The sequence below is a fragment of the Temnothorax curvispinosus genome, unplaced genomic scaffold, assembly GCF_003070985.1.
Source record: "Temnothorax curvispinosus isolate PA1 unplaced genomic scaffold, ASM307098v1 QBEX01010126.1, whole genome shotgun sequence".
Lineage (NCBI taxonomy): Eukaryota > Metazoa > Arthropoda > Insecta > Hymenoptera > Formicidae > Temnothorax > Temnothorax curvispinosus.
Window position 1 is genome coordinate 356,628 of NW_020219906.1, and position 12,646 is coordinate 369,273.

Here is a 12,646-nt window from a genome sequence, read left to right on the forward strand (position 1 = left end):
GCTTGGAAATTGTAAATTTTATACGTTACATCTAACGTAAGTTTATTCCATGTTTAAATCCTTCACATATGTTAACTTACAAGAATCTATATACATTTAATTCGTCCTTTTTACATATCTACGATCAAAACGCTAGCGCGTGTATATTTATTTTAATATATTTAGTTTTAAAAATGAGCAAAAATGAAAAAGATCTTAAATGTATATCGCTTAAGATGTTAATTACATTTTATTTCTTGGAGGAAAATGTTCGTATTATTTATTGAAACAGTAATTTTATTCAAAAAACTGTACCAGCAGAAAAGAGTTCTTATTTTTCAAGAATCAAGAACGTATCACGTAGAACAAGATGATATGATTTGAGGATGTAATTCTTGTTGCTCTTACGATTAATAACGCTATGGAAGAAGAGACGATTACGTAAATCGGGTAATTTAGCGTACCTCTAAATTACGTCACTCTACGATCTTGACTTCCGTCTCCACTCATCTCCGTCTTCCCTCCGCTCGAAGGATCTTCTCAGAATTCGTATTGCGAAACAAAAATGAAGATCTTAGCGACAGCGCTCCCGACGAACATGGCGTCGTGGTAGATCTCCATGCTGAGATCCAGCTCGATCTCCTGCGGTCCCGGAATCGCGCGCGTCAGCACCAGGACCGCCTGTGACGGCGCCGGTCTTCTCAGAGCGAAACAGGACTCCGTGGCGCGCGCGACACCCGGTGGGGCGCGCACATCCACCAACGCCATGGTGAACTGTACCGTCGACTCGGGCTGATGGCTTCCCCTCATAGTGAACAGCTCCAGCTGACCGGTGGACGGGATGGGCAGCATGCTCACGAAAGTGATGTAGTTGTAGGAGAAATGCGAGGGCGACCGAAGGCAAGCCAGGTCGTCTACGCGGCAGTACCTCGAGGAGCGTACGCAGCGACTGAAATCGCGAGCGGAAAATTTTTTATTATAGAGTCGATCGAATAACCATCTATATCTGAAATTAACTCGATCATCAAACGTGAGCCATCGGACGTGACATATATGCCGGGAATTAAAATTAGAGAAAATTTTGAATCTATTATCTCAAACCCAGTCATTACTTTTTTCTCATGGGGTCCGGCTGATACCCCGAGGGACAGTTTATCCGGTTACAACGGAAACTCCCGCGCGTGTTCTGGCACATCTCGTCCGGCTCTCTGCAGACCTGACCGGCCGCGCACTCGTCGATGTCTGTGAACACACGTTTAAGACACGTAAGTACGTTGCAGCACGTGACGGTATCGTGACCGCCAACGACGTCGTGATTGCGCGAGATCGAAGAGATTGCAGGAGCGCGTGTTCGTGCGCCAGTGACCCGAGCTGATGCTCCAGTTCGCCGGCAAACGGGTCAAGTACAAATTGCACCGCCGTTTCAACTGCGGGATAAAGTAGGTAGAACGCGTGCTTTGATCGCGAAGCTACAATACCGTGACTCACTTAAATAAGCTCGTAAATAGGCTTTCACTTTCCATCTCATCGATTCGCGCGATAACGTTGATGCACGAACGTAAAGTATTTATTTAATTTTTTGTATTTTTTTTCGTACAACCGCTTTTCTGTATACGTAGAAGTTATCACCTTGACACGTTCGACCATCGACACCGAGCCTGTATCCTTCGGGACATTTGCACGCGTAGCTTCCCGGCGTATTCTCGCAGATGCCGATGCAGAGATGATTGTCCTTGAATTCCGTACATTCGTCAATGTCGCTGCAAGATCTGTTGTCGGCATTTAGCCTGAATCCCGCTTCGCATCCGCATCTGTAACTACCCCACACGTTCAGGCACACCTGCTGACAGAGTCCCGGCGTTTGCTGGCACTCGTCGACATCCTGAAGAACGTGCGATTAGGTTTCGAGCTGAGAACATTCTTGGGTATTGTTATATATCTATCCAAATTGTACGACGTGACTTACTTGGCAGACCCCGGCGGATCCTCCAACGTTTTCGAAGCCTTCCGCGCACAGGCACTTGTAGGAACCAATAGTGTTCTCGCAGCGGCTGTTCAGTCCGCAGATGTTGCCACTATAGATGCTACACTCGTCGATGTCAACGCAGTCGTTGTTAGGCCCGGCCGCGTGACCAGGCGGGCAGATGCAATGATATCCGCCTTGCCGATTCTCGCAGGTCTGGCCCTTGCCACACTCGTGCGTTCCCTCCTGACATTCGTCTACGTCGATGCAGTATTGTCCGGACGCAGGGTCCAAAGTATAACCGGGCCCACAGATCACCCTGGACCCGCACCTGTAAAATTTCTCCGCATATAATTTGTGTCGCTGCTTCTATATCGATCAACAATTTTACGCGTACCTATAGGATCCTAGAGTGTTGATGCACATAGACCTGGCGCAGGGATTCGGCGTTCTCTGGCACTCATCTATGTCCACGCATTTGCCGCTAGTAGAGCCGGGCTCGAAGCCGCGCGGGCACGTTGGCCGAGGACCGGTCGGGGTCATCGACGTCGGCGTCGTCGTCGTGATCGTCGCGATCCTCATCGTCGTTGTTGTCATTGGCGATGTGCGCGGCTGCGGAGTCGGTATACGCGGGATGCGATCGCAGCGGTACGAGCCCAGGGTATTCCTGCATTGGTACCCGGACCCGCAGTCGTGAGTGCCCAGAATGCACTCGTCGTCGTCCTCGCAGATCTCCGTCGCGGCATTGAGAGTGTATCCGGTACCACATGGTAAGAAACGTGTACACGTGTAGCTGCCGATCGTGTTGTCGCATCGCTGCGTCGGCAAGCAGTCGTTCTCCTTCAACGGGAAATGTTATAAGATCGGTATAGAGAGAAGTTTCTCATTAAGGCAAGATAACGCAATTAACGTTACATGATTTAATTTGTCTTCTCTAATTGGACGCACGAGATGTCACAATATTTGCATTTTTTTTTCTCAATATTTATGCCATAAATGTCAGATCGCGCGTGATACGTTTACGCGAGCGTCGGGTCGTCGTCGTCCTTGTCGTTACCTGCAACTGACATTCGTTGATATCGACGCAGGCCTGCGTGAGATTATCACGCCTGAAACCGGTCTTGCAGGTGCACGTATAGCTGCCTACGGTATTGACGCACTCCTCGTTGCTGCTGCAAGCATCCTCAAGCTCTCTGCATTCGTTGACGTCGACGCAGCCGCGATTCCTCACGAACTTGGTCCCGCGCATACACTTTTGGTTCATCGGTGCCGGCATCGCTGTCGTGGGTGGTTTTCTGGTTACCGGGACGGGCGGTTTCGCACAGCTATAACCACCCGGTTGGTTGTAGCAGAGTTCGTCACCGCATGTGTCCAATCTTTCCGCACACTCGTCAATGTCTATAATTTCAAGTACTTTGGATAACAAAACTCGAAGATATCTTTCCGTTCGTATTAAAGCGGTCAGGTTTATATATAATATATATATATATATATATATATATATATATATATATATATATATATATATATATATATATAAAGTATTAAGACAATAGGGGTATTCAAATAAGTTAAAGTTTAACGGTTTGACAGGTTATGTCGGGTTAAAGTCGAGTAAAAAGTTAATTAATTAACTTTGGGCGCGCTACTCTTTAAGGTTATGCAAAATACATAAGTGTTTCATTAACCTATCACATTAATCTTTGGGTTAAAAGTGTAAAAATTAACTTTTTACCCGACTTTAACCCGACATAACCTGTCAAACCGTTAAACTTTAACTTATTTGAATACCCCTAGTATGACTATCACTATATAAATATACAAAAAAGCGTTATTTTCTTGCAAAACAGATACCTTGGCATTTAAGCTTTCAAATTATATCTCTGATAAAAGCATTGAAAGCAACTAAAATAATGTAGGACCACGTATAAAACATAAACATAATTCGACGCAATAAAAACGCAAACAATCATAAATGATATTTGTGACTAATGGTGCATGTCGAAAGCCGATGGGAACAGCATAATTCACCCATGCCTTCGCGAGGAATTTATCGAACATGCGTCAATTAGTCAACCTGAGCTTGATATCGTTCTGACGAGTTCTGAAAATATGAAAAATATCTGAAATCGTTGTTAACACGGTATTACAAAATATAAGCTTACGCTACAACTAAAAAAATATATAAAAGAATACGTAGTAGTCAAGAATATACAAATATCGTTTATTAGCCCTTGAACTTTCTACATTGTTTTAAAACACACGAGCTTGATTCTTTTTATAATTTAATAATACACATATTTAACGTTTCTTTGTTTTACAAAAAAGCGTCTCATTAATTTTAAAGGACAAACTTTATAAAAATTATTAGATGTACCTGTACATCTGCGTAAATTAGGATGATACCGATAGCCAGAAGGACAAGCTGGTCGTTGGCGTTGACGAGGAGGAGCAGGTCTCTCACACCTGCAAGATATATATCATCGGATATCATTAATTCATGTTTTATTATATTTACCTTATATATAGAACCCAGATAGAACATTCAACAGATTTTGTAAAAAAATTTTCGCGCACCTGTATGTACCCGGCAGGTTGACGCATCTTTCGGAGAATTTCGCGTCACAGCTGTACTGCCCGGTTCGGCACTCATCGATGTCCTCGCATCGTTGAGTGCCCAAGGAATACTGGTATCCGGACGGACAGGAGGGCAGTCTGGTCAAACACTCGAAGCCACCTTCTTTATTCACGCAGTACTGATGCAAGTTGAGCCGACAGTTGTGTAGGCCCTCGGAGCACTCGTCGATGTCCAGGCAGGTGCCGTTGAAGGCACGTCTGTAACCGCGGCTGCAGGGCGTTATCAACTCGCAAACAAAAGATCCGTTGGTGTTGACGCATCTGTGGATCAACATTCGTGGATACTTATGAATTTGAGTAGTAATTGTGAGAAAGTAACGCCGAAAGAGAAAAGTATCGATCGTCACTATCGTAATTATTATAGAAAAAAAACCACGCGATCTGTGATGTTTTCTACATAATTTAAGACGCGCACCTATGCGTACTCTGAGGACAATCGTGCCTGCCTAACAAACACTCGTCCACGTCCTGACAGCCCTTCGTCGTTGTGCTAAAGTACCACCCAGTGCTGCAAAGGGGCGAACAATCGTAACCTCCTGGCGTATTCGCGCATCTCTCGTGATCTCGACATCCGGGACCGACCGCGCACTCGTCTATGTCCACGCAATAGCCCGTACTCGCGTCTCTCTTGTATCCCAGTCTGCAGGGTTCGGTGGACCAGTAACGATCCGTGTTCTGGAGTATAAAAATACGAGTTGAAGAGACACGTCTTTTTACGAACAATGCATATATACGTATCATTCTCGCAAAATCGGCGTAATTTATAACTCGCGAACGTGCTTCCAAGCACCTGTACTCTGTTGTAGCGCGAACGAACGAACGGTCTTCTTGTTGTCGCGCTGCTACGCGTCGTCTCGAAGATGCTGGTGGTAGTAGACGTAGTTCGCGTTCCGCAAACGTAAGAGCCATTCGTATTAATACAATAATGAGTTAGACTGTCGCAGGTATGCAAACCGAGCAAGCATTCGTTGATATCTTCGCAAGGTTCTTCGGCCTTGTTCGCTGATCGAGACGTGTTACGCAGCCGGAAACCGGGTGGACATGTTGGAGAACATCGATAACCGCCCTCCGTGTTTACGCAACGCTCTCCTAAGCTGCAAGTGGCTATTCCTTTGGCACATTCGTCGACATCTGTCATTTATAAATTACCGAAACACGTATTGACTTTGACAATCATCTACAGAACAAAATTATTTGATGTAAAAATAAGTAATACGTACCGATGCAGCGGCCAGATTTCCCATCGAAAAGATAACCGTCGTCGCAATCTTCGACTTCGTTCATGACCGACGAAATGCTCGTTCGCTCTAGTTCATATCCTCTGCTAAATCGATCATCGCGTTGATCGTGGTTGGTCTGCTGCGTGGTAGACGCGTTCTTGTTGTTTTCCGGTACGCATCTATTTTTTTTTACATTAAAATAATCCGTTAAAATCCTCTTTTGAACTTATATCATTAAAATATCGTAGGATATCGCACCTATAACTACCGATTTCATTAACACAACGCTCGTCGAGCTCGCAGGAATGCAGTTGTTCATTGCACTCGTCGACGTCGATGCACCTTGTTATCCCGGAATCGTTAGAGGGTTTGTATCCCGCGGAACAAGTCATCCGTAGATCTGATCGCACATTCTTTTGATCGGACGGATCCTTGTCGATTGGAGAAAGCGGAAAAGGACTACGCGATGTCTTTGTACACTCGTACGCACCCTCCGTATTAATGCATATCGTGCTGGGATCGGGACAAGGCGTGCTCGACTCGATGCACTCGTCTACGTCTAAAAGAAAATACGCATATAATCATGGACCATAAGCTGTTTACTTGTGAAAAGAGAAATATAACTATGTATGTCAATCAAGTTTCAATCTTTGAAATCTTGATGCTATTAATTCAGCAGTGCACTTGTATAATTTTTATTGTATGTTAATCAATCACGATCGCATACGGGTTATCAAAAACACAAATCGCTTAAGAAATTAACTTATTACTCACATGCATGAAAGATACGGGGATGAAGCGTTGCATGCGGAATCAGATCGCGGTGAATGCGAACTCAAACTTATTCCCAAGATAATCCATGACGTTTTCCAAGATTATTCCGATCTTATACAATGAGGGAAAATAGCGATCGCGAGATGCACGTGCATGACTGCATGCATATATTCATCACCTAGTACGAAGACCGGAAATTTTAATTGAAAACATAATAAAAATTTACTTTGTCGAAAAAGCGACAGCGTTGTTACGTGCGGGCCATAACAAAGATTTATTAAAAATCTTGGAAACGGAGAACGAAAGCTCACCGATGCAGACACCCAGGCCGATACTATACGTGAATCCTTTCCCGCATTTCATATCGCACTCGTAAGCACCCTCGGTGTTTCGACATTGCTCGACATCTGCCAGACAGCTGTGTATAGCTTCCGCGCACTCGTCCACGTCTGATTAACAAATAAGCGAGAGAAATACGTATAAAGAGAGGAAAAATTTCCCGCAGAAAATTCATCGTTTCACCATTACTCGCAAATTAATTTGGCAAACCAATATTACCTTTGCACAACTGCAACGATTTGTCGAACTTGAAGCCCGCGGGGCAGGATTTCGCCCCAGTCATTTCCAGACACGCGTAACTACCCAGCGTGTTCACGCAGAACGGTTTATCAGCGGCACAGGCAGACGATAAAACGGCACACTCGTCGATATCTGAAAAACAAACGCGTAATATATCATAAATATCATTTCGATTTGTTGATCGATGGGGTGCGTGGACAACTTTATGAAAAGACGCGCTTCTAATTAAGTTACCTGCGCATACACCTTTCAGTGACTGCCATTCGTAGCCTGGAGGGCAAGCTTCGTAGGGTGCATTCTTTGCGGACTTCTCTCTGATGCAAATATATGATCCTATGGTGTTCTGACATCCTCCGCCGGGACACACGTTGCGCTCCAGACACTCGTCCACGTCTGATCGATGAATCGGTCCGCGAAAAGTGACGATCATATGCGAAATCGAACGCTCGATCGCAGAAACAAGCAGCACAGCGCGATTGAACAAAAATTAATCTCGCAGAATAATAGAAAAAAAAAAAAAAAAAAGAAGATACGAACTCGATCGCACATTGCACAATTTAAGCGAGAGACAAGGCCACAGCGAATATAGCGATAAGATCGACGCGATATTACAGAAAGGACGAGTATATGTTATATGTTAGTTATATTAAGTAAACGAGAACGAGGATGTGCTTCTGTTATCGCGTTGAAAAATAACAAAATGTTGAAAACGTGTTATTTCCTTACCTGCACACGTTAGCGTTACATTTTCTTGAATTATACGTACCGTCGCACACCTGATTGGTGGCGTTATAACGATAGCCCGACGGACACAACGGCAACGATTCGTTATCCTTGTCTTTGTCCGGCATTTTTTTAGTCCTCGATGACCTCGCGATGCACGAACGTGCGTCTTTGGCCAAGTCGTATCCTGGATTACAGCTGCATACGACGGCCACCCCGTTGTCGGTGCAGCGATGCTGGCAAGGATGAGTCGGCTTGCATCTAAAAACGGAGATTTTTATTATTAATATTTTTATTGTCAACAATAAACACGCTTCTAAGATGATAAAACTGACTTTTCATTCGCAATGCACGCGATATACATACCATTACTAATAATTAACTGGAATGATGACGTCACAAATACATTCTGCCATGCAATAAAAATATCTATATTAAGGATCTATATTATTCATACCTGTCGATCGGTTGATCCTGCTTGCAAGTCTTTCCGTCCTCCAACAAAGTAAAGCCGGCGCGGCATTCGCAGCGATACGAGCCCGGTGTCGGTACGCAAATGTCAGAGCAGAGCAAGCCTTTCATGAGTTGACAGATATCGTCCAGCTCTGTGAATTAGAACGCTGTGATTTAAAGTCGCACTTGTATGAAGGCTATAAAAAAAAGGAGAAGTTGCGACTGCGCCGATATATTCTCCCTCGGATGCTATTGCGCTTAAGGAACGTGACGCGCAATTCGACATTTATTTACAGAGCGATTTTATTCATGCAGATAGATTTTTATTTATCATTTGTAATAACAGAGAAAGAGAGAGAGAGTCAGAGAAAAACCCTGCAGCAAACACCGCATGTAACATGTAACGTACGTATGTACAGGGACACATGTGATGTTAGTCAGTGTAACACATGTGTCGAATTATATTGCACTTATATTGTTGAGTTTGAGTAGGAAATTACAAGTTACAACTAACCCGTACGTTACATGTTACATGGCGTTTGCTGGAAAAGATTCCATACAGTAAATTAGTTTTTATGTACGTTAAATTGTACGTTACCTGGAGTTGGTACCGAATATGACGTGGATTCCGGCGATGTAGAGGACGGATCACTTGACGATGTAGAGGACGGATTATTCGACGACGTAAAGGACGGATCATCCGACGACGTAGAGGACGGATCATCCGACGACGTAGAGGACGGATCATCCGACGATGTAGACAAAGATGGAGATGAAGAAGACGGCGATGACGGCGACGGCGATAACGAGGACGATGATGATGGGGATAGCGTTGACGACGGCGACGAGGACGGGGAATACGAGGACGTTGGCGAGGACGATGACGAGAAATCTAGATCGGTTTCGGTCGAGCTTTCGCTCGACAATTCACTCGTAAGATCCGTCGTGGAGCTCGGCGCCACTTCGTGACAGCATTCCAAGAACGCGGGATCCCAAGGAATGCCAAACGAGAAGCTTTTAAAGGAGCATCCTTGACCCATAGACCCCGCGAGAATACCTGATAATACATTGATACCACGCTCGCGTCAGGGATAATCGATAGAAACGAGTTTATTCGAGTATTTCCCTGAAGAGGAAGCTCGTGTTAAATATTGGCGATCGCGGCGACCGCGAAATTCGCAAAATGTAAATTGAGTGAAAGCTACCTAGCTTGCAGCCCTCGCAACAGTCGCGATGGTAATCGCCGCGGCCGGGCGTCTTCAGCGACCTTTGCGACGTCGCGCTCGTCACGCAAGCCAGACCTTGACGAGCGTCGGCTTTTCCCTTTTCGCATTGCAGCTCGTGGTAAGCCCGAACGCAGCAGATGTCCACAGCCTCCAGGCAGAGGCTCTGCTCCACCCTCGGCACTCCGGTCACGGGTCCGATGAACTTCTCGCACCTAAGACCTTCCCGAGCCCAAGAGGTGCCATAGCCGCAGCATTTCTCGAACTGAGCCTCCATTCTTCCCTCGACGGCAAGCGCTATTTCGAGCGATAAAAAATAAGCGAGGCGTGCAAATTTACTCGGAAGAGTAAATGCGGTTGTTACTTACACCGACATGTTTTCGGTATTAATTCAATGGCAATATATTCAGACATTTCTATACATTTTAATTCAATTTAATGTTTATATAGAAATTTGAAATTTTTACTATTCTTTGTGAATAGTAAACTAAATCGGAAATAAATATACACGCGTGGTTTCTTGAAACTACTTTAAATGTCTTGCATTCATATATCTTTGTATGTCGTAAATTAACTCTGGAAGAACGAAATGGTAAGTGTATCTAGGTCAAATGCTCTGTTTAATTTTTGTCAAACTTATCACTTTCCTAATCTTTTCGTCGTTTTCTTAAAAATTCTGTAAACCTTTTATTTGCATTATTATGAAATTCTAACGGAGGATACGACAGTGCCTGATGACAAAAGCAGAGAAGAATCCTGTTTTCACCATAAAAAAAGTTCATACAAAATTATAAGGAGATTCGTGGATATTTGTCGAGGAAATGTGTGTGAGAGGAACTAGCGTAGGAAAAAAATGCGCTTTGCAAATTGATAAGAGCGAAAAGCATCAAAACCTCGTTTCTCTTAGACATCGTGTGTTTTCTCACTGATAGATATGCGAGTCGCGAATTTTATCTGTAAAATATATATCAATCTAGCGCGCAAACAGTTTCTGCGAAGAGCTTAGAGATCCTCCAATAGCGCTTTCACGATCTCAATTGTTCCTCAATGCGTCCGATCTACATATAATGCGAAAATTAATTTATATCAATCGACGCGCGGTGTGCACGAAATCGCCATGGGCGTCGGGCGCCCATTTATTCTTTTCGATAATGTATAAAACGCGTCGAGGATCGTAGAGGTCAGTCTGGGAGTTAAATGAATTTTATATGAGCTACAAGAGCATAAAAGATTATTATACAAATCTTTTATTTATTCTTTCTTTGAAAGAACGCAATGGTACAACATGACGTGTAAACGTCAAGTTGCGACAGAATGTTTCATGTCGTGTATTTGTATATGTAGAAAAAACTCGCAAGGTAGTACTCTTCTGAAGAAAAATTTTGCCTGCGCCCATGTCGCCCACTTAAATACAATTATTGATATCTTTAGAATATTGGCGGTTGAACTTCACTTCGTGGAACTGCCTTGAAGTTTTGAAATATCGAACGCAATTCATATATAGTATTCCGCGTGCGCAAATAAGCCTAGGTCAATGGAGAACTAACTAATAGGATGATTTGCTTAACGTCTGTATACACATTGAGCATCGTCGTGACACAATGAAATTTAGCTTATCGCAAATATCAGCGACTCGATAATTTTATCCAGGAAAACCGGGTACGTAATTAAATTTAAAACAATTTTTTGGAACAGTTTCTTTACTGTTGAATTTATATAGTATCAAATATTCAATTTGAGTCATTTTTAACCATTCTCGTATTAGGTCGCCACTGTTCGTACTCAATATGTTGTTAATTTAACTAAAATAATGTTAATTTAACTAAACCAATGGAGAGTTAAAATAATACTGTTTTATGTTAAAATAATAAATTTCGACACACATGATAGTTAAAAATAACAAAATGTTATTTAATTCAAGATATTGGGTTAAATTTTATCCTTTAATATTTAACAGTGTTCTGTGTGACATTAATACGTTCCATATAAATGCTCTAAAAGTTGGAGTTTATTATGTCAATTCAAAGTCACACAGTTTTCACGCAAAAGTCTATTACACTACGTTAAAAACGAGGAATATGTTAGAAAAATCGAGGAATTAAATAAGCTAGAAACTAGAGCATCTCTCGCGCGATAATTAAAATTTTTTTAATAGACTTAAATAACTTTGGACCAATCAATTCTAGTAATTCGATCGGGAATTTAATCGTTATTCGGGCTACGAACGATACCTCGTTTGTGCAGGACCAGCTGCTCCAGGTGGACCATCAGGAGAAGGATAATAAAGGACGCAGCGAGATCGACGTAATGTGCCATCTTGCCTCATCGATCGAACACCGCGATTATTATACCTCAAACGATTTTTCGCGTTGATCGAAATGCGATTAAAATTTTTCTTTTTTTTTCGCGAAGAAACTATCAATTCGACCTCTCGGTTTTTTTTATCACTTTTTTTTATCTTTTCGAGAAAAAACGTGTGAGCAACCGTTCCGAGGAAGTTTCATCCGGATGTGCCGCGGACGAGCGCTCAACTTGCATTGAAGCATTTGGTACGCCGGCACTTCGGTTTTGTCATCAGCACCTTTGTACATCTCCCTCGCAGGTCCCGGGCCTCTCCTTCTACCCTTCGTCCTCATCCTCCCTCCTTCCACGCGCAACACACTGTTGCGTAGTACAAGTCCGGCGTTTTTCTCTCTCACTCTCTCTTTTTCTCTCCGTCTCATTATAGATATGAGAATACGCGTGATACGCGCTCGCAGACTCCGTGTGTGATTAATAGCGCGATTCGAGCAGAAACGGAGGCAGACAAGCGCGATTATCTTCAAAATCGTCGCCGGCATCATCGTTCGCGCTTTGATAGGAATAATTGGGAAGCTCCGAGTGTCAATCAAAGGCTTTATTAAAAAAATAAGTTTGAAATGTAATTGTTATGCTAAAAGATACTAACAACCAATTCGTATTTCAAATTATATTTTCTCTTTATCGGATAAATATGTACTTTCATATAGGCAATCGCAGCTTATTCTTCGAGTTCTTCGCCGTCCTCATCGTGATTTCTTCTGCTCCAGGCCGCGGCACAAAGCAGCTTTTTTTGC

General features: G+C 43.3%; 1 protein-coding gene across 1 annotated transcript; it reads right to left on the reverse strand.

Annotated features, from left to right (window-relative positions):
* Nucleotides 1-21: 21 nt before the first annotated feature.
* Nucleotides 22-12,094, reverse strand: LOC112459773 (fibrillin-3-like). Its single transcript, XM_025024083.1, has 20 exons — nt 11,783-12,094; nt 9,534-9,848; nt 8,927-9,385; nt 8,333-8,480; nt 7,919-8,136; nt 7,387-7,545; nt 7,132-7,284; nt 6,885-7,022; nt 6,058-6,358; nt 5,800-5,978; nt 5,370-5,710; nt 4,995-5,254; nt 4,520-4,840; nt 4,320-4,408; nt 3,000-3,340; nt 2,340-2,782; nt 1,946-2,273; nt 1,609-1,861; nt 1,092-1,221; nt 22-928 (listed from the first exon to the last, which is right to left on the reverse strand). The coding sequence occupies exons 1-20, from the start codon at nt 11,865-11,867 to the stop codon at nt 520-522; spliced, it is 5,070 nt and encodes a 1,689-aa protein (XP_024879851.1). The 5' UTR covers nt 11,868-12,094; the 3' UTR covers nt 22-519.
* Between the last annotated feature and the right edge of the window lie 552 nt (nt 12,095-12,646).

Bases quoted from the DNA above. Each gene is read 5' to 3' on its own strand.
- LOC112459773 (XM_025024083.1), bottom strand. From the start codon at position 11,867: ATGGCACATTACGTCGATCTCGCTGCGTCCTTTATTATCCTTCTCCTG. The intron at 5,979-6,057 runs GTGCGATATCCT...AAAAAAAAATAG, and splicing joins AATGAAATCGGTAGTTATAG to ATGCGTACCGGAAAACAACA. The intron at 4,841-4,994 runs GTGCGCGTCTTA...GTTGATCCACAG, and splicing joins TGTCCTCAGAGTACGCATAG to ATGCGTCAACACCAACGGAT.